The sequence below is a fragment of the Motacilla alba genome, chromosome 2 (genome assembly GCF_015832195.1).
Source record: "Motacilla alba alba isolate MOTALB_02 chromosome 2, Motacilla_alba_V1.0_pri, whole genome shotgun sequence".
Lineage (NCBI taxonomy): Eukaryota > Metazoa > Chordata > Aves > Passeriformes > Motacillidae > Motacilla > Motacilla alba.
Genome location: NC_052017.1, coordinates 91,517,986 through 91,544,720, shown reverse-complemented (window position 1 = coordinate 91,544,720; position 26,735 = coordinate 91,517,986). Strand labels below are relative to the sequence as shown.

Here is a 26,735-nt window from a genome sequence, read left to right as displayed (position 1 = left end):
ATATTAAGCAGCAGATGTAGGGCAGCTTGAGATGGATTCTTCTCTCACTGACACTGGTCTAAATGTGAGTTTCTCCCTTGACTAGATGAAAGCAGACTCTGAGAGCAGCATAGTACTGAATGCTCACTCGGTCCCTGGTGCATATTTCTTCTTGAAAGGAAAAGGCTCGAGGCTAATTTAAATGTCCGAATGGGTTGGGTGCCTATCTGAGCTCTGGGAAAGCTTCTAGGAAAGCAGTTTGTGCGGCCTGGGCCGCAGCCTGGTGCACTGGGCTTGTTGTTAACGTGCCCCTTTGCCCTTGCAGATATGCCCTGTGTGCAAGCGCAGTATAGTCCTTCACCGCCCGGTTCGAATTATGCATCCCAGACCTACGCATATGGCTCGGAGTACAGCTCAGACATCATGAACCCTGACTATGCCAAGCTGACCATGGACCTGAGCAGTACCGAAATCACTGCCACTGCCACCACCTCCCTTCCCAGCTTCAGCACCTTTATGGAGGGTTACTCTGGCAGCTATGAGCTCAAGCCTTCCTGCCTCTACCAAATGCAAACTGCCTCCTCTGGCCAGAGGCCCCTCATAAAGATGGAAGACACCCGGCTGTCCCCGTACCAGCCCTCGCTGCCCCCGTCTACAGATGAGGGGATGCCCAGCACTTCCATGTACTTCAAGCAATCCCCACCCTCCACGCCCACCACGCCCGGCTTCCCTGCTCACCAGGCCCTGTGGGACGAGCCCCCGCTGCAGCCCGCGCAGACCTGCCTGCCTCCCGGCCACCTGATGGACGCCGCCCCCATGAAGACCGTGCCTCCGCGCTTCCCTCTCTTCCACTTCAAGCACTCTCCTCCGCACACGCCGTCCGCGGCCGCCCACATGTGCTACGACCCTGCCTCGCTGAGCCTGCCCCTGGGCTCCGACAGGCCCGCCGCCAGCCAGGCTCCCATGGAGGGCCATTCCTACGGGCTTCACTTGGCCAAACGACCAGCCACCTTAGCCTTCTCACCGCTCGGCCTCAACGCAGCCACCTCCGGCCTGATGGGGGAGAGCAGCGGGAGCGGCAGCAGCGGCCTCCCGTCTCCCCCCAGCAGGAGCTCTTCGTCCGGGGAAGGCACCTGCGCTGTCTGTGGAGATAATGCCGCCTGCCAGCACTACGGGGTGCGGACATGTGAGGGCTGCAAGGGCTTTTTCAAGGTGAGAGATCCGCGCTTTGCTCCCCTCCCTGCTTGCTCCCGCCTCGCTTCCTACCCCCTCTGTCCCCACATGCTCCTGGTCCTGACCTGGGGCTTCAGGGACATCGGGGGTTGAAACTCAGGCTCCCCCAGCAGGGTGGGAGGGATGCCCAAAGTTTTTGAAGGTCAAGGAAAGCCCTCTGTAGGATAAAAGGAGCAGCCAGTCTCTGCTGAGAAGAGGCCATGGCAGTGGTCTGGGGAACCACCTGTGGTCTGCCGGCATTCCTCAATGAAACCTAGGTAGCCCCAGTTTAAGCTATAAACAGCATTTATTCTGTAGTGAAACTCTGGAGTACATTCAACCTGGGTTTTACTCAGTCACCAATTCCAATTATACTTTGTTTTTAGATGAGAAAAGAAACCCTGAAATCGTAAAGTCCACTTAATATTTGAGGTGGTGGCAGCGGCGCCGTTTGTTGTCCGGGGCGGTTGGCATGAGGAGGAATGCAGGGTGGCCAGCCCCGGGAAGAAACTGGTTTCACTCATGGGACAAACCCAAGTACTTCTAGTTGCTTGTGGTTGCTGCCTTGTCATTACCCTTCAGCTCAGGAGCCCAGGGAGTCCTTACCAGGGGAAAGCTGCCTGCAGAGCAGTGACTAAGCACTGCACAGGGTCCCGGTGCCTGCTCTGCAGTGAAGGCAGCTTTGCAGCTGAGTAGCAACACAAATAACTTACACACAGCAGTTTCTCAGTGGGAACTTTGCGCTTATATTTTCAAGAGTTGAATATACTCTTTAGATCTTAGGTTTGGGTGCTTTGTAATTTCCTTTCAGCAGAGTCCGAAGGTCCAGATTCCAGTATTAATTTATGTAATAGCTTGTTTAAGGGAAGAGCTTGTGATTGACTTTTGGTAGGATGGTTCTGCGCAGCAGGTTTAAGATTTGAAACATTTGGGGTTGATTTTGTGTATTTCTTCTTGCTAAGATAGCAGTTATGCCCTTATTCTGGTAAAAGATCCAATGGGAACAAAAACAGTCCCAAAATATTTGGGGGGAGGGCTTACAACATTTTTTTATTGTAGGTGGAGTTGTCAGTGTTAAATAATAATAATCTTTTGACCACGTGATAACACACACGTCTCCTATAAAACGAGTTTGTTATTTAAATATAACTAGACAAGAGAACACAAATAACACGAAAATAGCAGCTCTTTTTATCCCAAACCTGCCCCTGTGGAAACCAATAGCATACCCTTGAGTTGCAACAGTACCTAATTCTGCAAAATTAAACTGTTTTCAGCTCCAAATCACAATGAACAATATTTGCTGTATCTCATATATTTAGTACATCGAGGATGTTATTTGATAACAAACACAAATTATGGAATAAAATTTATCCATTAATTTAATTGCAGTTAAAGATTTAATATTGAATGTTGAGCTGGTAAATTTGTTCCTGGTGTCTTTTCTAGTAATACCTTTTTGAATGTTATTTATTGATGTATCTTTGATTCTAAGTATGGCAGCATGATATGTTTTTGCATTGATATTTGTTACATTCTTGCAAAGCTTACCAGGTTTCTACACATTTTAATTTTGTTTTAGTTTTTTCAACATGACTTTAGTGTTAATTAAATTTACATAGCTATGTCATCATTCTGTCCTTTTTCCTCAGGTCCGGTTAACTTTCCCAGAGTATTTAGCCAAACATATTTTGTAGGGGTTACTGGTATTTTTATTTTTCTCCCCGATGATTTTAATGGCTAACCAAACCAGTTATTGTGGTATTTGACTAACAATAGTGATAGCAAGAGAAGTACATTGCAGATCATTTTGATTTTATTTTAATAAGGTCAGCAATAATCAAGGGAATGAACCAAGTAGAAAATTGTTCCCAAAGGGATATTAAAAGCGGAGATAATCTAATCCCCAAAGGTAGATGTGATGACCTGGTAATTTCAGATATGATTTTATCATTCAAAGTTGCCTGTCTCCAGAGACTTGCTTCAGAAAAATCCTAGATGATTTTCATTGTCAGCAGCTAGCACTAATAAAATTGTTTTTCCTGCAGGCTAGTGTGTTAGGAAATTAATTTTATCTAATTATATGAATTGCACTGTCACTTTTCATGTTGTAATTAAAACACATTTTGTCAGGTTCTAAGCTGCTCAAGAAACAATCAGTTTACTATTTTTGTGTTGCATTTTCACAGAGAACAGTTCAGAAAAATGCAAAATATGTTTGTCTGGCAAATAAAAACTGCCCAGTGGACAAGAGACGTCGTAACAGATGCCAATACTGCCGGTTCCAGAAGTGTCTCAGTGTCGGCATGGTTAAAGAAGGTAAGGACTCTGACTATTTATGATCCCAGAAAACTAAAATATTGTGTTTAATGAATCTGTGTCTGTGTGTGTGTGTGTGTCTGTGTGTGAGCATGGATGTCTCTACAATAAATTTGACAGTGATGAGATTCATAACTTACTCCAAAATATGTGCATTTATGTAATAATGTATTGATTTTGTGCTTTTCACCCCTATTATCATATTTAGACTATAGACCCCAGAGTTCAAGAACAGCAAGGTCACAAGAGGATAATTTGACAGTGGCCAAAATGTCTCCTTTATTAACTTTGAACATCGCTCGATAATACTGTTGGCTTCCCCTTGTTATCTCACTGGGGGCTGCACTGGATTGTGTGCATTTTGACATAGGATCTTGTTTCATTCCCATAAGCTGATTGTAAATTTGCAATTAATTTAAATGGAAACAGGATCAACTCATTAGTCCCAATTCTGCAAATATTTAAGCATGTGAGTAATACTGTGTGAGCAGTCCCATTGCAAATACTGACATGGATAATATAACCTATATAGTGTGACCATATTCTTTCAAATGCTTCAAGAAAGCTAAAATTACTTTGAATTAAAGCCTCTGCCATTTAAAAAGGACACTGCTGGTAGAAGCACTAAAATCTGTGTTTCACATTCAGCTTGTTTTCAGCAGTGGAGTGTCACGGGCACACATACACGGGCACACTGACATGCTGCAAACAAAGCATGGACACAAGGAACACAGCTGGGCTCTCACTAAGCAGCTACATTGCTGTTTACGATCGTAGGTCTGACACAGTTCTGGTGCCATTTGTGTTCCTTTGCAATCAAAGGCATCAAGAGCACATGCTGAAACTGGAGAACACTCTTATTTTTGCTGGTCTGGCCACCGTAAGGAAAGCAGGGTGTTCATTCTGATCCATCATTTGCTGGTACCTTCACAATTGATTCCCTTGGGATTTTTTTCACCTAGTTGTCCGTACCGACAGCCTGAAAGGGAGAAGAGGTCGGCTGCCTTCCAAACCAAAGAGCCCCTTACAGCAAGAACCCTCTCAGCCCTCCCCGCCCTCTCCTCCCATCAGCATGATGAATGCCCTCGTTCGAGCTTTAACCGACTCCACGCCCAGGGAGCTGGACTATTCAAGAGTATGTCTCACTTTTCTTTCCCTGTTTGCTTTCCGCACAGAAATGATTTGCGAGCTGCATTTCTCCTTACCAGCTGGTTTGCCAAAATGAAATTAAGTGTGAAATTTGGATGAGGGTAGAAATCGGTCCAGCCAGCCGTTGTCTTTTCATGATAGGTGGATGATGAGAGGGAAGGAAGTGCAGTAGATATTAGTGTCAGTAACTGTTCATTGTGAGGGTCTCAATCACAAAATAATCTAATAATCTGCAGTATAATCAGTGACTGAGTGAAAGCAAAAATGCATGGATAAATAGAGCATTCTTCTCGCAAAAAGGCTGTGCCAAAACACGATCAATTATGATGTCATTGATTAGCCAGGAGCAGTCTTGTATGTCCAATATCTTAACTTCCGTTTTCTGAAGGCTAAAATTTAATAGCACTTCCCTGCTGTTCAGATAGAAGGGTTGCAGAGTGTGACACTGGGTGGATAGGACCATTCCTGTTGAAATCAACAGGAATTTTGCCATTATTTAAATGAGAATAGGGTATGCATTGGATACCCCAGCCTAAATATTCCTTCAGTGAAACTCACATTTTTGAAACAAGCCTGTTAAAATTAAAATTCTGAAAAATCAGCAAAGCTTTACCAAAGATTATATATTTTTGTAACCTTGTTCTTTAATGTAGCATAGTCACAATTTAAATATTCATGGCATATTCTGAAAACTAAAAAAAAAATGTTCAGTAGTTATTAAAATACAGCATTGAAATGGCTTGTTAAATACAATTTTTAGGCAGGTTGATATAGGATAAGAAAAAACCTACAGCTACGGAAAAACAAGATCAAATTCTTCCCCCTTAAAGAAATATGATTAAATTTGAGATTGTTAAAAATAGCAGCTGTACTCAGACAATAACTCCATTGGCCATTTATCACTTGTTGCTAAGTAATATTTAATCCTAAAGCATATTTACTGCAATTATTTAAAAAATACATTATGCTATTTTAGACTATACTTATATATATAATTTAGCAATTTAAAGCATGCTGTAATGTATTTTCTTCAAACTAATCTGGAAGTATTAAATCATATTATTTTTCAAGTTATTATCAAGAATTTAGCTGTTCAGTGTCTGATAACCTATTATAGGGAGAATTCATTAGCCATAACTACATGTACCTTAACTTACCCAGAATATCTCAGGGATCATTCTACAAATACCAAGGTGTGTGACGAGCTGTACTCTTTAATAGAAATCTGCTGGGTTCCACAGAATTTCAGGAGTCCAGGGGCCATAATTTGTATTTATTTACTGATATAAAGTTATTTTGCATTTACAGAAAACTGAACAAAAATTATGTACTTTTATGTGACTTTTTTCTTTGTCCTACAATAATTATTTCTCTTTTAATGAAAACAGCACACAGATTTAATTGTTGAACAATTCTGTTGGACTTTACAGGGAGCATGTGATTGACAGTAAATTAATTTAGTCTTGGAAGCTAAAAGATTAAGCATGATTACCTGTTAGGACATATTAATATCTAAGTTTTTCTTTACACTGAAATATATAATAGTCTGTTATGCCCGGCGGTACTGAAATGACAAAAATTCTACAAGAAATAAGTAAATTCTTATGTTTTTCATAGACCCTTATACTTACTTTGAAAAGTTAGGGGAGGTCAAAAAACAAATGCTGTGTAAAGAGCAAGATTAACTGAATTTAATGAATTTAATGAAACATATCATAAACACACTGCAATGCTAAAATATTCCTATGAAGAGTAATCCTGTACCTGTAAAGACTAACTTGTGGCACATTCAGCTGGGCTGTGACCCTGAAATATTCCTATGAAGAGTAATCCTGTACCTGTAAAGACTAACTTGTGGCACATTCAGCTGGGCTGTGACCCTGCTGAGCACCACAAATGGGCAGATCTGGAAGCCTGGCTTTGGAGTCAGCCCTGACACTTCTGCAGATACGACCTTAATGTTTAGCATGATCTTCGTGTTTACAAGCTGTAATATCTTGACCGTCTTAAAACTACTGATAAAAGTTTTGGAGAAAAGTGTGTATCCCTTCCCTCCAGAAAATCCTGTAGACACACACACACACACACACGCAGAGCAACCCAGGAAAAAAACAAAACCAAAAATAAATTACATAAGCTACAAACTTTACACCAAAACATTGGACACAGTTCTGTTCAGAACATGGCTGCTTTTCATCTCAGCACTGGTTTTAACTTACCAGTCCACAGCCGTGGTATATTTAGGTACTTGGTTTCAAAAGGCAATTGCCAAGGGCTGTAGTCTGGTCTCACACCTGTTTACTGGTACAATTCCCTGAGTTTACGCCTTTAAGGAAGTGAGATGAGAAACAGACCCTTGCCATTCTTATTCATGCAGAGTAGGCACCCATGTAAATAGAAATGTTGCCTTTTCAGAGGGTGCAGCATCTAGGCATTAATCCCCCCCCACCCTTGCTGGGCCACAAAGTTAAGCACATATCGTGGCTTTTGGAAAAATGAGTGTAGGCTTTTGACTGTGCAGAGAAGTTATTGTTAGGCTTTTGCAGCTGTAGCTGTCGATGAAGGACTGATGAAAGCAGGCAAAGGACAGAGCTAAGTTGTGCTATCGGGCTTCCCAACCTCAGGCTTTCCAAATCTCTTCAGATATAACATACAAATTAATGTTGCTTGCTACGCATGCAACCCCTTCCTTAAGCAACAGTCATATTTCATTTAATTCCCAAAGGAGCTCCAAGGAAGGGAGGGGGGCAGAGCTTTGTCTTTTGTCTTTCTCCTGGTTTGCCTCCAGTTTGCATAGGGCAGGTTTAGAAACGCAGATCGGAGAGAGCCCTTCCGTCCTGTGACGCCTCCTGACCAAGGGCAGGATTGCCAGCTGTCTTGGTCACAAGTTAGGTCAAATATCACTTCTTCCCCATGAAATAATCATGGAAAAAACCACAATTGTGGTGCATGAAACAGAAACATACGTATTGTTTATGGTTACTTGCATGCTCCTAAGTCTGTTACAAGTAAATAATATTTTATTTTAACAACTCTTTGTAAGTCCTAATACTTTATAGTGAGCAGTGATGTATTGTGGCAGCTGAAAATTATACAGTTCCATGTAATCTTTTACCTTTCTTCTAAAATTGCTCTTAAGAGATAGACTATGCAAAAAAATACAGGTTATAATTTTTTTAGATGTATTTAATTTGATTCAGTGCCCAGCGTGGGGTATACCACACTGTAGCATTCACAGTTATATGACATAAAGCAGCATTCAGCTTCATTAGAAAATGTTAAAACTTTGCCTTACCTTTGCCAAAGGAATGTTTTATAAATATTGGGAACAAATTAACACCTGGCATAATTACGCTGAGTTGTGACGAGTTATATTTAGAATGAACTAATTCGGAATGGGTAATACCTTTTTTCTTTTCCTTTTGTTTTCCTTCTTCTTTACTGCTCAAAGGATCAAGAATATATCTCAGCTTAGCAATACCTGTTGTCAGGAAGGAGTTGCCATCAGCAGCCTGTTTCATTTCCCTGTTTAGTGAGAAAGAGTCATAGGTCAGCCCATGTGTAGCAAAGCACATCTCCCAGAGCCAAAATGCACACTTGTTTAAGCTTGCTCTGCACGGTAACTTCTAGAGGGTCAGAACATGTGTGGTCTCTGAAAAAGCAAATTGTCTTTTTCTATCCATTAATTACCTGCGCGCATCTTACTGCAGTCCAGTGCCAGGAGTAGTTGATCAGTTGATTCTTGCTGCTTGAGCATCCTCAACTGCTCCATTCAAGTGGAGATCTGAACACATAAATATGGTGCAGCATACAGATTTTTCTACTGCTGCTCCCCATTTTCTCTGTATTGTGGCCTCTACCTGGCTCAGTGTCACAGGATCCTTTGGAGCAACTGAGGCAAAATTTATCTCTATATGAACTTTATAAGAAGGATTGCACATGTTTCACCAGCTGATTAGGGATGTGAGCTGGAACACACTGTGAGAAACTCACGCAGTTAGTGTTGGCTAAGCAGAACAGAGTCACTAAGAGCTAGTGCCAGGAACCAGATAAAGACAGAGGTCTCTAGGATTGATGTGGTTGTCCCATCAGTCGGCAACTCTGACATTGTGTCCTTCGTCCCTTACCTGCCAACAGCAATGAGCTCCAGCTAGGAGAGGCAGAGTACAGGACAGCTACCTGAGAAGTTCTGCTTGCTGCCCCATCTCTCTGTCCTGCACAGAGGTGACTTTTGGGTGATACCTGCAGCTCACGGTTGTAATATGGTCCCCCCAGGTTGCCAGACCACTGTTACTGATGGGGAAAGACTTTTTTCTGCTTCCACTCTGGCTTGGAGAGTTGCTGGAGTGGCCTTTAGGCTGATGGACTCAAGCCTAAGTGCATGTGGGAAGTTGTTTCCAAAGGGTATGCAGGCTTCTTTTAGCCATGGAGACTACCTCAGCCTTTCTTTGGCTGAACCCGTAAGAGAGAGAGTGGATATGAAGTCTCTCCCAGAAATAGCCCAGCAGGTGTCTGATGATGAGGATGTTACTACAATAAATGCCACATTATTCAGTACCTGCTCAGAAAACCAGCAGCACTTCCCAAGCACAGAATTGGACTAAGCCACAAAAGCTCCTGTTTTATTTTCTGCCGAGAGAGAGAGCAGTGTCAAGGGAGTGACAGGGATCCACTGGTGATGAAGTAGGAGATAGTGGGGAGGGAGCTGTCAGAGGGTCACAGGGAAGCTGAGCAAGCTGAGACTGTCAAATGGTTGCCTGGAAGAGTTATGGCCACATAAGCAGAATAATAGGTTCTGCTGAACCTCAAATGCTTCAATTTGAAGGATAAGAGGTGATATGGGGCAGCTGGTTTGCTTTGAACCAATTCTGTATTCAAATGAAGCAATGCTGCATGTGTCAGATAAAATGTGATTTATCTTATGTGTCTCTATCACTGTCAGATAAAATGCACTTTGTGAGGTTTTGGAAAGAAATCTGCATTTCCGACTCACTGAGACAAATTCATCAATGGGAAAAGTGTTTCATTGTAGTAAGCCAAATAATGTTCCTTTTCTAGTGTGATGCAAATTATCCTACCCACCAGCTTTCTATTTCTGTTTACTAATAGCATATAGGTACTTGTAAAGTGTGATATTATATTTTAGTTATAAATTTGAAATTACTTCTATACATACGGAAATATTTTTGTAATATCTATCTGAATAGCAAAATGCCTGTAGGTAACCGAATAACTAGGTAGATGTAGACCAATTTTTATGTCTTTATAAATAATACCAGCTTTGCCACAGAAGGAAATGTTGTCGGGCAAATAATGCTGTATGTTTCACAGAATGCCCTTAAATGCATATAACCTTGCTTTCTGTGGCTTTCATTTTAGTACTGTTCCACTGATCAGGCTGCTGCAGGCACAGATGCAGAACATGTACAACAGTTCTATAATCTTCTGACTGCCTCCATTGACATAACTAGAGGCTGGGCAGAAAAAATCCCAGGATTTACTGACCTCCCAAAAGAAGATCAGACATTACTCATAGAATCAGCTTTTTTGGAGCTGTTTGTACTAAGACTCTCCATCAGGTAACTATTTATTTAATTTCCTCTTAAGATGATGTGAAAAATCATCCATCTGAATATTTTAAGGAATAAATATGGCACTATCTTTGAACATTGTCATTTGTACCGAGAAAAAAAGCACAAAAAAACCAGCAATGTCTGCATACAAAGGATATGGTGTTTAATTTGTTTTACACTGCAGGAAAAATCAAGAAGGTGATTTAAAAAGAGATCATAGGTGTCACTAATGTGCTTCTTTTATTTGATCTGTCCCATCTTCCTCCTACTTAGTAATCAAAATTGATCCTCAGGTACTATTTGAGCAAGTCTGCTTTGTACTCATAACTATGAAATATAGAAACACACTTCAAGTATGATTTTTTTTTCTTTTCCCTTTTTTATCTGTTTTTGAAAGGGATGAAGAAGATTTAAAATCTTGTTCAGATATTTTTTTTTAATACCAAGTAATTTAATAGAGTGAGATGCTGTTTGTCAGTCTAGCACTAGTTTAGACACTTTACCAATTTCACTTTCAAAAAATTGCAGACCAGTGATTTCAGTTATGGCCATGTTTATTTAAGTTGAAAATGACCTTTTCATGTGGTTTTTTAACAAAAATATTGGTAATGGAGAGGGAAGAAGAGGAGAGCTTGGTTATAATTTCTCTCTTGCACACAGGATTTTATATAAAAGAGTTTATGCAGTTATGCGTATTGTCCTGCATTACTGTGTGTGTTCTCCATTGTTTTTTCCTTGCCCATTTTTACAATCTGAAAAATGCAGATGATACTAAGTAAATGCTGAGAGTTGCAGAACCTATCTTTTTATTCGTTTTGTATGTCAAAATGCACTCACTTAGTATTCCTTTGGTTCAAACATACAGTATTTAATGCAAAATGTCTTCTCTGTTTATGCCTTTGGGCAGGACCAAAATCTTAACTAATTAGACAGTCTACACCACATGCTGCAGCTAACCTCAGGCTTATAACTCTACCAAGTAAGCAATCACAGAAGCTTGTTTGTTGTACTTTGGCCCCAAGGGAGAAACATATTGTCAAACGTGAATGCCCACATATGTCTCAGGATAATATGCCTTGGATTTTAAATGACAGACGCTTCAATACTGGTTATGCATTTTTCTGTAAAGTAGAGGATGCATTTATAATTTTTTCAATTGTTTCTATTTGAGGTCTGATACTGCTGAGGATAAGTTTGTATTCTGCAATGGACTCGTGCTTCATAGACTTCAGTGCCTTCGTGGATTTGGGGAGTGGCTCGACTCTATTAAAGACTTTTCCTTAAACTTAAAGAGCCTTAACCTTGATATCCCAGCCTTAGCAAGTCTATCAGCTCTAACTATGATTACAGGTAAGTGCTCCTTTGTTAACAGAAAGCTTCAGACTCTAGTGCTTTGTTTTATTGAAGATTCAAGCAATTTCAGTTAATTTAGCTATATTCAGGGTGATTATGATTTTTAAGCACTAGCATGACCAAATTGAAATTGTGGATTAGCATTAGGCTGTCAGACACCCGTCTTAAAATGTAATCTAACTATTTCTTTGCAGCTTCATTGTTTTCTTGGAGTAGTCTCTAAAAAGCAGACTGCTTCCAAGCAAATTGTGTAGCTCCTACAAAAATATTCAAGATACTTGCTAAAGTCCCAGAAAATCTTAATGAAATTACCAGAGCTAGGTCTTCTGTGTAGGAATAGTAATGTCAAGGCAACTTGAGACCTAGAAGCCATACAGCTAGCACAGCTTATCTCTCAGAAAGATAGCTAGACCAGGAAGAGTGCTCCGTGAGAGCAGGCAGGCTGCATTTGGTAGCCAGGCTAGACTAGGTATTCCATGTACTGCTTTACTGAGAGAGGAAAATCAAACAATAGTGAGAAAAAACTCACATTTTGCAGTTGTACAAAAGCTTTTGGGTGTGCATGTGACTGTATGACCCTTTCTGCCTGCTGGGGTGAACAGCAGGAAACTAATGTCAGAATCTGCCAAATCTGTGCAGTAAGTACAAAATAGGGGAACATAACCTTTTAAAGTGTAATTTTTGCATTCCTGAAACAATAAAGCCCAGCGTACCTTGGGCATCTTGCAATAGAAGAGTCACGGCTGATGGCAGCGGAAGGAGTTGGGAGAAAGGGTTTCTGACAACCACACAGCAGAATTTGGAGCAGAAGTCATCTCCACAGAGAGCCTCGCACTCATATCAGAAAAACTGGTAGTTTAGCAGTGCAACTGTGTCACCAGTGTGAGACAGGGCTTCGGTGTGCCCTGAGCTGGATCTTCCCAGGGATGCTTATAAGCTCCACATGGATAGATAGTCATTTCCTTCTGCATTTCAGGCATCCACTACTTTGCAGGCAGTGGCCTCAACAATACCAGCTGTAGTCTTCATTTTACCTGGGATGAGAATGATGTCAGGGCAACTCTGAGATAAAACACTCGATGGCAGATATAAAATAGTAAAACTGGCCAATTCCTTCTGACATTTGTGGGGCCAAGATTTTGGGTTCAGAGTTTGCACAGTATGCTGTCTTCCTGCATTTTGGTGAAGGGTTAGTGTATGTATGTATGTATCTCTTTGTCTCTTAAGCATTTTCAGTTTTTTCATTAATTTTTGTTAATTTCTTCTGCAGTTAGAAAGGGTACTTTAAGATCCAGATTGTAGGTTCTTTGATAAAACATTTAAGACCAGAATAACTCATTGGAGCTGCTTTACTCTATAAAAAAATTCCCGAAATGAGTGGTATGTTAAAGTCAGAAAGAACATTCCAAATTTATTTTTTTCTGATGTGTATATACATCCACTGGCATATGTTCACACCTTCTTACATATATGTACTATCAACGCCTACAAGTATGTGTATGTGTATGCATACTTATATACATACATAATGTATTTATGTATGTATATGCATTTAGATATCTCTAAATCAAGGACAGGTGCTGTCCCTCTCTATATATATTTGCATACAGGCATATATGCTTATATATATAGCACATATGAGTGATTTAGATTATTTACTATATATGAGATATGTCTTTTTTAGGTAACCATAGGTAGTGTATTGTCAATTATCCTCTTGGAGACCGAGAGTATGCAGGTTGATGAGCAGGATTCCCAGCAAGCTACGTGAATGTAGCAAAAGCAAATGTATGGGAGGAAAAGTGACTGCCCTTACTAACCCACGTTCTGTTTTAACATGGCAATTTGTTCAGTTAAGCACTGCTTGCTTGCCCTTACATAAGGAGTCAGAGTTGTCCAGTGGCTGGCTCAATTCACCCTAGGATAATTAGAAACAGGTTTTAATTGGACCCATTTCTTCCTTTCCTTGATCACAACACTTCCAGGAATTTGCTGTATTGTGCTGGTCTTCGCAAAGTTTCTAAACAAATGTAAGCATTTGTTGCTTCCTTTAAAAGGAGACTATTTCTGTACATAGAAGCCTTAAGATTTTCTCTGTCTGTCAAGCTTTTCTTGATTTTTCTCTCCTGTGTGAGATGGTGTTTAAAATTAACATTGTTTTCTGCTTATTCTTTCATTTCGTGAGGCTGGTATATCTCTGCTGATTTGGTCTAAGGACAGCATGTATTTTCATGTGATCTAAATTAGACCAAAGCTCTAATGACTTATATTCACAGGTTTCAGATATCCAAGGGCAGTTAGCTAACTCAGGGACTCAGCCAGAAATTTGGTCACCTGAAAACGGATAGCATTGTATAATGATGAACAATATTAAAAATAAAACATGTAAGAGGAAATCAGGTGATTCTAGCTTGCGTATTGAAATTTTTTATTCAGGAAAACCTTGAGATTTGGCTCTGATGTGGCATCCCACAAGAAATGGCTTCTTGTCTCCTTCCTGCAGTTTGAGTATGACAAGCCATGTGATGGTTTTCAGCTAGTCACACCAAAAGAGAAAAAATAACAAAGAGAAAATTTGCAAAGATGAAACCTGAAGAAATCTGAAATGTTGAACATTTTTAAGCATTGTTTTGAGGCTTGGCTTAGATTTAGATGAGTGGCCTAGGTGCCATTCTTTATCTCTGGGGAAGGCACCCTTTTCTCCTGTGATGGACTGTTGGAAGTAATGGGTAGTTGGCAAACTCTGCTTCAAGCCCTTTCTGTCAGTCAGACCAAGGAAGAGCAGCCTTTCTCAGGAACACAGGATATCCAAGTATGGAGTTCCACTGTCTTTTGTCTTAAGAGGACTTCATACATTTCATGGGGCCACAGAATGGCTGTTGTGTCTGATGATTTGTGGACAAGCTGGTGGTCAGAGGGACGCCCAAGGCACTATCTCTGGTCTGATTCTAACAGGAAGGGAATCTGACCATGGTTCTCCCATGTTCCAGGTAGATATCCGCGTCACTGGGCTTCAAAATAGGAAGACGTGGGAAAGCTTTCTTTTGTGAATCTAGTTGTTTGCCTTTAGTAACAACACTGCAAAACCAGAATGCTGCCTTGAACAAAATTTTCTTGATTATCACATAAATTGCTTATGACTTAATGGCTTAACCAAAAAACAAAAAAAAAAAAAAAGACAAGACAACAGCCCTGTGATCTGTAGTAGTCATAGCCTGTTTTAATGCTGTACAGCATCTTAGGTAGCATTAAATTCAAGAATTGTCTTTCCAGATAAAGAAAAATTTCTTCTGAGAATAATCCTTCTTGATTTCATGAGTGCTGTCCTTAGCCCAAACAAAGATGTGCTCTTAGAAAGCAAACCTTCTTATATACTACCAATCTTTGGCAGTTTTGCTGAGGGAGAAGAGTAAGAGGAGTCACTATTCTCTTTCACATATTCTGTCTGTGTTCTTCAAGAGTGACAGGGAGAACTAATGTCTGTCTCCCAGTGAAGGAAGAGAGAATAAATGTAAAATTCAGTGTTGGAGACTAAAAGACATTCCACTGGTCCCAGTGTTCTAAGATAAACTGAAGGCTGTTCCTTCATTTTGGGATCTCAAATTGTCTCCCCAGTAAAGCTCCAGTAGCTCCAGTGACCTTCAATAGCTGACTTGTTTGGAGCCACAAAGCTCCATGTCCTATCCCAACCACAGCTGCAGATGACAGCATAGGAGGTATAGTTATAGGCATGTAGGGTCATTTTTTCTTTTCAGTGTAGTTCCCTACGTTGCTTGCTTTGGGTAAAACTAAAGGTATGTACATAATTTTGCATTATAAATTCCATTAGAAAGTCCATATACTTTTGCTTTTTCTATCTCTTTTATGTGTTCTGGAAATCTGTGGTATGTTGCCTAGAAGGAAAAGCATTATGTCAGATTGCTGATGAGTTTTCAGGTCCTCTCAGATAAGACATCAGTTTAAAAGAGTACCCAGAATGAAAGAAGTCGCATCTTGTGTACTGTGGAGGCTTGCAAACAGTTAACTTAAAACTCTGTCATGCCAAAACACATCTTTTTACTGTAAGGTGTTCCTTTGGGATCTTCCTCTCTCTGTCTCTCTTCTCTTTTTTGACTTCCTTTAGTTGGTTTAGAAAGGCTGGACACAACTTCCTCCACAGCATATGAGTATTGCTCTAAGCATCACCCAGAAGAAAGTAGGTGGGAACAATACATGATACTCACCTCACATACCTATGAAAGTAAAAAAAAATAGGTCTGTCATGTTCTTCTCCTTTGGATCACTTATTCTGTTGGTATGTAGAATCTAATGAGCTAAAGAAGAGCACCAACATGGAAAGGAAATGCTGGTCATCTTGGGTCAAGTTCTCTTGTTAATTCCATACAGATGATTTCTATGAGTTTAGTGTGTTCATGGATCACAAGTGTTCCTGCACAGTCACTCCATGATGGACTGGGCAGTGTTGAAGATGAAGCTTTACGGAGTAGACTAGATACTAACTCAACCTATGCTTGAAAATGCTTCCTAAACTTCCCAAATGACCATTTGTTAGTTTGTTGTTTTTTTTAATCAGTGTGAAAATAGAAAGACTGAGAGTCCAGTAGAGATCATCTGAAGGGCACATTCTAATTTAGCCTCAAATTTCTGCCTGCTCTAGAACTGCTAGTGTTTTCTCTCTCTCTCATTCTCCTTGTTGATTATGTTTTCCTCTCTGCCCCTTCCTTTCTCTATCCACATCAAACCATTATTATTTTGCCCACTTGACACTCTCAGTGGGATGCTGCTGAGTACAGAGCATGCTAGCCCTCATTCAGCCAAGCTCTTTCAGCATATGTTTTATTTTAAGTGTGTTACAGACCAGCCCAGAACCACTGTATATATTAGGCTTATTCACACTCCTAATGATTTGTTAGACTGGCACCAGACCACTGAAGAATATTGTGAGGTTTCAATTAATTAGGAGTTTGTGTTTATCTTCCTGCTGTTGGGCTTTCTGTTCCAGTTTACAAACACAATTTTTAGCACCATCAGTCATACCAAGAAACAGTGATGAGACCAGTGTGGCTAAAAAGAGTATGACTGCTGCAGTAGTTCCTTCTGAACATGACTTTGTCCAACCTCCCAATGGAATTGAGACTTACCTACTCTTCAGCAGGAGATATCCTTCAGTCCTCTTGCCAGGATATCCTCTGGAGTGGGTGCTTCATGTGCTGGGTCTACATACAAGCAGGTGGCAGACTGGAGGAGTGTAGGAGAGCTAGTTATAAAAAAAACCCCTCCAGATTGCATTGTCTGCCTTCCCCCTGCCACTTAGCTGAGGGAAATACTGTCAGCATCAAAGTAAAGTACTCACTCCTCCTTTTTCACTCCCACCTCTTTGTTGAGGCAAGAACTCTTTGCTTCTACAGCAACCAGCAGTTTCCGTGTTATGCTGTGGTTTTCTTTAAAGAGGGAGCAAACTATGGTATTCTGGGTGGCCCCTCATCTCACCTGACTTCAGGTACCTTGCACAGCTGATGGAGAATACAGGGCACCTCCAGAAGATGATTCATGCACGTAAAATTGTAATAATCTTCTAAAAATGCCCATCCTTACACTGATGTTAGGAGGAATTTGAGAGGTCTGTGCACCAAGGCTGGGGACCCTTGTGAAGTGTCTGAGAGTTAGGCAGGATAAATATGGGCCAGACTGCAGTAGGAAGGGAGACTCTTGGATCTGCCAAATTGCAATGTTCCTGTGTCAGTGTGCGCATGAGAAGGCTGTAGGCAACTGAGCCTTGTGCTTATTTGAGTTATAGAAGGGGAAGAGAAATGTGAAGGGGGAAGAGAAAATCACATAACTACATTGAAACCAAGAAAATCAAGAGGCCTATTTTAAGTCTGCAGTGTTCATCCGTTGCGTTTCTGGACACCTCAGAATTAACTGAGGCTGAAAGTGATACCCGTGACACAGAGTGCAGAGCCTGACACAGAGTGCAGAGCCCAGGGTCTTTGAGGTACTCACACTCTCTGAGAGGCATTTTCTGTAATGATAGTGCTCAGTCTGCCTTACCCTGGTATGATCTACCTCAGGTCAGGGGTTAGGGTCTTTGCTTTCTTCCTGTTGAGTTTTTGCTGGTCAGTATAATAATAGCACAAACCCACATTCAGCTTCCCAGGAAAAGAAAAAAGGTGTAAAAAACTTGCTGTGTTCAGTTTACCAGGATAAGCTAAGTTTGCAGAGCTTTAGAGGTAAGACTTTTGATGAGTCATTTTGACAGCATCTTTGCCATAAATCACCATTTTTCTTGCAAAAATCAATGATATCCTAAAACACAATCTTGGTTTGTTACAGACTGAGACATCCTGTAGTCACTTTACACGTGCCTTTGTCATTATAAGAAGGTCTGACTACGATAATATTTACACATCTCCTCAATCAGTTAAAGAAAACCTATCTGTTTTGACCAGCTGTACTTCTTGGGATAAATCTTGGCCTTATCATTCCCATGTGGATAAGAACATCCTCTGGAAGACAGAGAATGATTAGAGGCCCTCGGCTTCAGTGTCACTGCACACCCTTGCTACAGGTGCTGCTCCCTGTAGGTTGTAAAAGAAAGACTGTGGGTCTTTCTTTGTGCAAACAGAACTGGGCATGTGAAAAAGGCAAGAAAATGTGTTTCCTGTTATTTGAACCCTGTTCAATCTAAATCTTTGAGCAAATTAGGCCCTAGATGCCTCAAGTCTACCAAGGAGAGAAGCCTATTCTTAAATGAGTGTGTTCTTCAGAAAGCAGTTGTGTTCTACCACCAGAGACTGCAGTGGCAGTTCCCCTGGACATGGTGTCCTTCCCTAGCAGGAGGGCTTCCGCATTGACTTTGACTTTGACTTTCTATGGATGCCTTAGGAGTTTAAGACTGAAACCCCTAGAGGCAGCTCCAGGCATGAGGGATTAACCCTTATGGAGATGTGCAAGTAGTGAAGGCCATTGTATGGCAGTTCACTCAGGGGAGGACAATTTGGTTTATCAGGGACTGCTTTAATATTGTAGCACCAGACTTTAGGGACAGAGAGAGTATCTCTTAATTCTGAATTTCCACGATTTTGTTATGTAAAGTAAGGCTACTAATATGATAATCTTTGCACACATAGTGTTTTGCCTCCTACATTTCATGGCTATTCACGAAAGACATGATTTTTTCATGAAACCTTCTGAACTTGTCAGTGGGAGACAAGCTGTTTAGTTCTGGCTGGAAATGCTAACAAAGTTGCTGTGTGCTTCAGAGCCAGAGATAATTTTCCATACTCTGCAGCAAGGTACACACCTACTGAGGCAGTGGTTTGAAAATGTGCTCTGCTAATTTGTAGTGGGGTTTTGGATCCATTCTAGTATTCCAGCTCCCTACATCTATGAAAATATCTTTACTTACACAGTTAGGAAACAAAACAGATTAAAAGATGGGAACTCTTCAAAGATTGCAAGATTAATTTAATGTCCTGCAGATTCTCTCAGTAGGCTAGTGGTAAAAAAAAAAAAAAAAAAAAAAAAAAAAAGCCTACAGCTCCTCCAACCTGTATAAAATATTTATCTGCCAAGATTTTTAATGGCAGAATCTGCCTAAGTATTTACTCTCAGTGACCTGTATAGTTAAGGCTTACATAATTACACTATACACCATTTACTGGAAAGCCTTTAAATATTCATTGACTTCTCATGTTTTAATGTAAACAAGGCACTTAGAGTACCTAGGATGTTTAATTCCTGCAAGGTGAAAACGATGTCTGAAGCAGATGTCCCTGGTTGGATAGATGTTGCTTTGAAACAACAGGGCAGATTGATGGTACTTAAATGATAGAGCACAGTAACTTCTGGACAGAGGTGTCCATGTCTGCACATCTCTGATTCTAATCCCAAACCAGCATTATTCAGGAGCTAACTCTGCCTAAGTAAATACCGTTAAAAAAAAGTGTAAAATGGGTGAATATCAGTGGAAAACCAGACCTTTGCATTTCTGACTGCCCTCATTGAATCCTTTCTGTTTTATTGGTTTGTACTGAGTATCTAAGCCAAAACAGGTGGTGAGCAAGGAGTTTATATGCACAGGCCTGGGCAAGGCACCACTGCGCCTGGTGCAGGCAATACTCCTGCTCCTGGGAGTAGAGAACTGTACTCTTTCCACTGTTCATTAGGGGACAGACAGAGGACGTGTCTATTGCTTGCTCCTCCTGGCATGGAGGAACAAGACTTGAGGACAATGGGCACAATGTGGCTGCTGGCTGCCAGGGATGGGAGAGAGGCCCAGGGAAGGAGATGACTTCAAAAGCATCAACACAAGAACTGCCGCAATTTCTCCTTATCCACTGCTGTCATTGTTTCATATGTCTAATTGACCTAATATAACCTGCATTTTCTTTGATTACTGTATCTGGCACCATTCTCTTTCATATGTAAATTATTATGACTTTGCTGTGAAGCCATTTCTTTCTTACTTGTGTATTTCAAATATACCACACCACAAATGAATACACCACAAATTTGAGATATTTTTCTGAATATTTTTTGTTCTGTTACTTTAGTCCATCCACTAAGCCTTGACAGCAAACAACATAGAATTTTTTTCCCCTGTAAAAAGTCTGCTTTTAATGAATCACAAATCTGATTCATTCTACTTATGCTTAAAGAACTGTGAATACATTTAACATCATTGTTGTATTTTAAAAAGATATTTGAAGGGGAACAAACCCCAGCTCTCCTTCCTTTTAGGAGTGCTGAGGTTTTTGTGATGGATAACATAGCAGCTGTTCAGGCATTGCTCACTCAAAGAAAAATAGTTAACTTCCAGGCTTCTTTTATCTTAAAGCTTTTAAAGATGAATAAACTAAAAAGCAGCAGCTGATCAAAATAACAAAGGGTAGTAAGGTGCCTTTAGTTTCTTATAAGAGTGTCTGCAAATTCCTGGTGGAATTCTAGGCCGGGCACTGATGGAGCTAGCTAAGGATATTGATCGCCACTTGAATTCACTGAATAAATAATGGTTGCCATAGTTATTGAGCATTCACAACTGGTGGGGAAGCACGGAAATCTCCAAAACACCTCCTGTGATGGTTTTGCTGCAAAATCACCCAATTAATTCTGCCTCATATCATGAAAATTATGTCAGATACGCAGGATGCTTGGATTCCTCGTACGAGAATTTCAGTCATAACTGAGCATCTCTGTCGCCTGTTTTAGCAGATAAAGAGAAAAGGGCACTTGCCCTCTCTTATTTTGTGTGGCAAAAGGGTTAACTGACTCCATGTAACCCCAGCTGTTCTGAGAAATCTACACTCTCAGAGCACTTTTTGCTCTGAGTTCCAGAGTATGCACCTGGGTTGCACCTAAGAAAATGCATTCTGAATCTCCATTTGTGACAGGGATGCTGACGTGGTTTTTTCCTCTGGTCTTTGCAGAACGACATGGATTAAAAGAACCAAAGAAAGTGGAAGAGCTATGCAACAAGATCACAAGCAGTTTGAAAGATCACTTAACTTTCAGTTGCCAAAACAAAGGACAACCGCTCGAGTCTGCAGAGCCGAAGGTACTGGGTGTTCTGGCTGACTTGCGTTCTCTCTGCACACTGGGACTGCAGCGCATCTTTTACCTGAAACTGGAAGATTTGGTGCCAGCCCCTTCCATCATCGACAGGCTGTTTCTGGACACCTTACCCTTCTGAGTCAAACCGCCCTCCTGAGAGGCAAACGCCCGCCAGAGCAGGCAAACGGATCGTGACTTACAGCTAACATTTCTGCCCTCACTTAACAGAAAAGCCGCCCCGAGTCTAACACGAGGTCTTTTCTGGCGCTTTGTCCTTACAACCTGAGGCCTGAAACTTACTGGCTTACTGGTTTGGGGTTGTGTTCTTTGTTTTATTTCGTGTGATTTGGGTTTTTTAAATGGCTAATATGGCACTTTTGGACAATGCTATCCCAGCAGCAGTAAAAGGTTAACATGACTGTTTTAAATCTGTTGTTTAACACCTCATGGTCTATGAGGAGTAAAATTGTAGAAGCTGTGTTTGAAAGAACAGCAAATTGTTGTTTGCCAGGGTAGTATGTGTTTTGTGAGGATACCTTTAGCATACTTCCTGCATCAAGGGCACATACATCAGCACAATCTAAACAAAATTCACTTTTTTAGCAAAGTACATTCAATTAAACATTTCATACAAATCAAATATAGCAAAATGACAATGGCTGTTAGCTCCCATGTTCAAGTGCAATTTTTTAAAGTGCTGTCTTACTAAGTCTCATTTATTAACTAATTTATTTTATTAGGAAAACAAACAGAAGAAATCAAGGGAGAAAATTACATGCACTAACTTACCTGACAGAGTTTTCCAAACTTGATTCCATGTAGCGTGACTTATTGACAAATGTATGTGGAAGACACGGGAGCAATTGTGGCTCAGTTGTTCCTTAGCTAAGGAAACCCGAGTAAGTAGTGATTGGAGCATACAGGGTCAGTATCAGGGATAGTTCAGTTCTAGACTTCTAACACAAGCGACTCGTTAGGAAACAGACAGAAGATGGTTTTCAAGAACAAGCAAGTCTTGTAAAATAGTATGAATGTAAGTGCTAGGAAGGATATAGTGGGCTGCGTTTAAACATTCCGTGTTCGTACTCCTTTTTGTATGTTTATACTGTTGATGCCATATTAATATGAGATAATTTGTTGCATAGTGTCTTTATTTGTATAAATGTTTGTATGCATGGTATATTGTAATGGCTTTGCCTGTATTTATTGCAATGACTGCCAGCTCATGGGAACCCTGTTACACACGATAACTAAATGGGGTGTTCACACTGACTCAGATACACCAGTTGGAAAACTATATACATATATATAATATGTATGTATATATATGTATATACCTATATTTGTGTGCGTGTGTGTGTGCGCGTGTCTTTTTATTAACCATTTGTATATAAAATATCTGTCAAATCACAAGCAGAGTTATTTTACAGTTTATTTGCAGTGACTTCTAAGGCAGTACTGTTTAGCACTTTGATATTAAAATCTTGCTCATGTTTTGCTAAATTCAAATAATATTTAAAAAGTTCAGTTCTAAAAAACTTTATATGCACTGTATTAAGTCAAAATTTTGTTGGTCATTTTGCTAAAGAAATTTTTGAATGTCAACCTGATGTCACTGTATCTTTTGTTAGCTTTAAACATTCTAGCTTTTGTCTTTTTTTAAACTATGCTGTTTATATGGAAATTAAATTATACAATCAAACAGATGCCAAATGAATTGCCTAATTGCTGCAAAGGATAACCAAGATATCGAGTCACTGTATGGTTTTCAAAAAGTAATCTGGTATTTTATCACTTACTATGTTTGGATGTGCTTTTATGAAAAAATTATTCTTATATCAAGATTTATAGTAGTGTCAATAGGGAAACAGACTTCTAATCACTATAGTTAATATTTCTGGTTTACCTGCAGATAATATTTGGAGAAGTATTGCTTTTTGTATTGACTTTTAAGCTTATGTGCAAACATAATAGCATAATTAAATATCAGAGAAGCTAATGTTTCTTGTAGGTTGCTGTAACAAGCCTGACCAGCAAGACAAATATATTTTGACTGAATTTGCTTTTGTATATACTAAATATATATATATATACATATATATATATATATATACACTCACACACATGTGCGCATACAAAAACATACAGACATAAAATCCAAAAAAAGAATGTTTGCTTTTGTCTCCTTGTGTAAGACACAAGGTCCCTTGAGAAATTACTTTTATCTAAGGACAAATCCTGCCGGGTGCTGAGCACCAGCCAGACAAGGGCTTGCAGGAGCTTTTTCCAAGTGTGCCCTTATCAAGGATTTTGAAGCAAATCAGCATAGTACAGTAAAATTGCTTTTTTGTTGAGCAAGGTTTATTTATTAAGTGGAATGTGAGTGGGAGGAAGCAGGTTGAGAGCCCCGTGTGAGATTTCACGTAGTCTGTGTCCTCCAGTCTTCCATAGATAGTCTTAGCTGTGATACTCTCCCAAATCCCATCATCTGTGGAATTGTCCTTCATGTCAACTTCAATACACTGATTCATCCTAGAGTACAACCGGTGACCTGTCACAGTGGTAAAAGAAAGAGTTAATGCAGAATAAATCTACTACTATTCTTAGAGCTCTCTCAGTGTGAACATGCCTTTGTCTAGGCAGAATTCAGGAATATATCAGGTGTTAGGGGAGAGTGCCTTGCTTTTATTTCAGACAACAGTGTCTCAAGAGTTTCTTCACTCAGCTAACCACAGTACTTTCTTTCTTTCTTTCTTCTTTTTTTTTTTTTTTTTTTTTGTGGTGTTAACCTGTGGGTTGAAAGAAATGCTCATGTACATATACAATGTAAATTAAAATTATTAAATTGAATAACATTTTTTTCAGAGGCCCCATGTGTGTTGAATAAGTATGCTTAATTCTGTTAAAATCCGATGTGAATTTTTTATCATTTATAAAACATTAAAAAAATTGTCTACTTGAGTCTTAAAAGTGGAAAAATTGGTGAAGCATGCTTAAGAACACTGGCAATTTAATGGCTAGTCTTTTAATTAAAATAGCTTTTATATAAACACATGCCTGCAGTATCTGGTTATGCAATCTCAATTAGATATTGAGAGCTGGACCATGGTTGTCCCAGAGGCTGAACCTCATATAGACCAGAGCAGAGAGACTATTCACCCCTCACTGTGTTCCTCCTCCATGACAAAAAGGGATTATAGTTGTTGATCCAGAGCTGATGAGGCTGCAGAGAAGGGAGTGGATGGCTACAGGGCTCATAGCACCCATGTCTGGCTGGGAAGATGACAGAGCTCCCATCCCGTATTCAGCCCCTTTGCATCAGTAAATCCTGCTAAGGCATCGCTCCAGCAGGCACCTGCATCATTTTCTTCAAATGCCCATCCAGCTCCTCTCCTTACTGTGCCGCTGCCTTGCAGGAGGGATCGCTTATCCCCTGCCAGGCAAAACTGTTTGGCTACAAATGCATTTCCAACAAAAGCAGTTCTGAGAGGCATCTGCCGCTATTCCGGGCGTTGCCGTGAGTACCGATGGCTTCGGCGCACCTCCACGAGCGCTGTTCCGCAGGAGCTGCTCGGCTGGAGGTTACATCAAATGATGTGCTGTGCTGGGCTGGGCTGCAGGGTTGGCAGCCCCTTCCTTGGAAATGTGACAGAACAAAAGGTTGCACTAACCCTTCCAAATTATTTTCAGCTTTTTTGGGTTTTTTTTCCTATGCCTTATTTTTAAAATTTTAACTATGAATCTTAAGATTGTTAATGATAATGACAATGAGTTTTGCATATTAGCTCCCTCTTGAGCAAAATATGCAGAGCTTGAGATCAAGCCACAAAATATGCAGATCTTGAGATCAAGCCACACCAGGGTCTGAACTTTCACCCTACAAGACGAAGTTTATCCTTACTAAACTTACAAGTATTTCAGTTTGTAATTATTTTAGGGCCTTGTGTCCTTAGACCTGAGGACAGGCCTATATCGTGATCTAACCTGCACTTGTGTCTTTATGTGTGCCTTGTGTGCTTATACCCCTAAACCACATGAGCAGCAGAGGCCTTGCTAAGGGATGTGATGCCCAAAGGTTTATTTTTGCAGCGGAAGGTTGGGCTGAGTGAGGAATATAATAGCATGTTCCTCTAGTAGCAACCACCCTTGGACAAGAGATTATCACAAAGGCACCCAAAAATGAGGAACTTTGACTAGAGGTGAGTCAAATCTCTTTCTACAGCTTTCCTACTTTTACTTTCCACATTTAGGTTCATGTGCCCAGTATACAAAGCTAAAATTTCAGTTATGCTGTAGAGAGGAGTGAGAGAGAGGGGTTTAATTGTATAAAATTAAGTGTGGTTCTGGGAAAAATTGGCAACACCCTCTGAGGACACTGTAACACGTCTTTTGATTAATTATTTGTATTATAGCAACACCTAGAGGCCACAACAGAGATCAGGACCCCATTTTGCTACCTACTCCAATTAGCACCTCCAGTTCCCACCCAGAAGCTCCAGTCCAAACAGATAAAAGAAAAAGTAGAATGCCAACCCAAGGGCATACAGCATGTCAGTCATAGAGTTGGGAATAAAACCTTCTACTTGCTGAGCTAGTATCCAGTGAATGCTCTTACTTAATTTTCCTTTTTTTTCCACTATACTGCCACTGTATCAAATTATAAAAACATGATGAAAGCATTGACAAACTCAAAATAACCCAGGTATTCAAACTGACCTTTCTTACCCTGCTTATGAAGTCATCCATGAGACTATTCAAAATCGTGGTCAATCACATGTATTGTCAACCAAACTATATAGTATTTAGAAAAGAAATACTTGCCTGTCCTTTATTAAATTAATGAAGCCAACCATTAGGAATATTGCAAGATATGCATTAAACAATAATTACTAATGGACAAAAAGGATTAACTTTTAAAAATGCCAAACCATTAATGTAGTACTTGAATAAATGGGGTGCCCGTTAATCAAATTCCTAGCAGCAGAGGACATATTTGAGAATTGTATTCCAGACCTGCGTTTGTGAGTATTACCGATGCGGTGATTTGTCAAATAAAAGTAAAAGAAACTTGTTTACCAAATGGAAACATTTATAGCAAATTTTGTTCTGTTTTCTTTTTTAGCTTTAGTCACCTTTGTGTTTATATTCATAATATGAAATGTTGTGGCTGCATTTGATCACAGAAGGGGTTTAAATACTTGAAATTGTTATATGGCCGTGAAAGTCAAATGAGATAAAGAATCTCACCTTACCCCACAAAATCAAGGATTTTCTTTATAAAGAAGCATGGGATTCCACCTTATGCTGGTTTTGGTTCGGATAGAGCTAATTTTTGTCACAATAGCTGGTGTGGGGCTGTGCTTTGGATTTGTGCTGGAAGCATTGTAGGTAGCAAAGTGATGTTTTCATTACTTCTGAGCAGAGCTTACACAGAACCAAGGCTCTTTTTTGCTCCCCACCCTGCCAGCGATAAAAGCAGGGGGTACACAAGAGCCTGGGAGGGGACACAGCCGAGACGGTCTCCAGCTGACCTAAGGGATTTTCCATACCATACGTGTCATGCTCAGCAATAAAAACTGGGGGAAGAAGAAGGCAGGT

General features: G+C 40.3%; 1 protein-coding gene across 2 annotated transcripts in view; it reads left to right on the top strand.

Moving 5' to 3' along the window:
- NR4A3 (nuclear receptor subfamily 4 group A member 3) overlaps positions 1-26,223 on the top strand; it is a 31,607-nt gene extending 5,384 nt beyond the window's left edge. For both annotated transcript variants that reach the window (XM_038127783.1, XM_038127782.1), the window contains 6 exons: positions 305-1,191; positions 3,381-3,510; positions 4,473-4,645; positions 10,039-10,238; positions 11,404-11,582; positions 21,014-26,223. In XM_038127783.1, coding sequence (XP_037983711.1) covers positions 307-1,191; positions 3,381-3,510; positions 4,473-4,645; positions 10,039-10,238; positions 11,404-11,582; positions 21,014-21,276 — 1,830 coding nt within the window. In that variant the 5' untranslated portion in view covers positions 305-306 and the 3' untranslated portion in view covers positions 21,277-26,223. The remainder of the gene's footprint in view (positions 1-304; positions 1,192-3,380; positions 3,511-4,472; positions 4,646-10,038; positions 10,239-11,403; positions 11,583-21,013) is intronic.
- Positions 26,224-26,735: the final 512 nt, after the last annotated feature.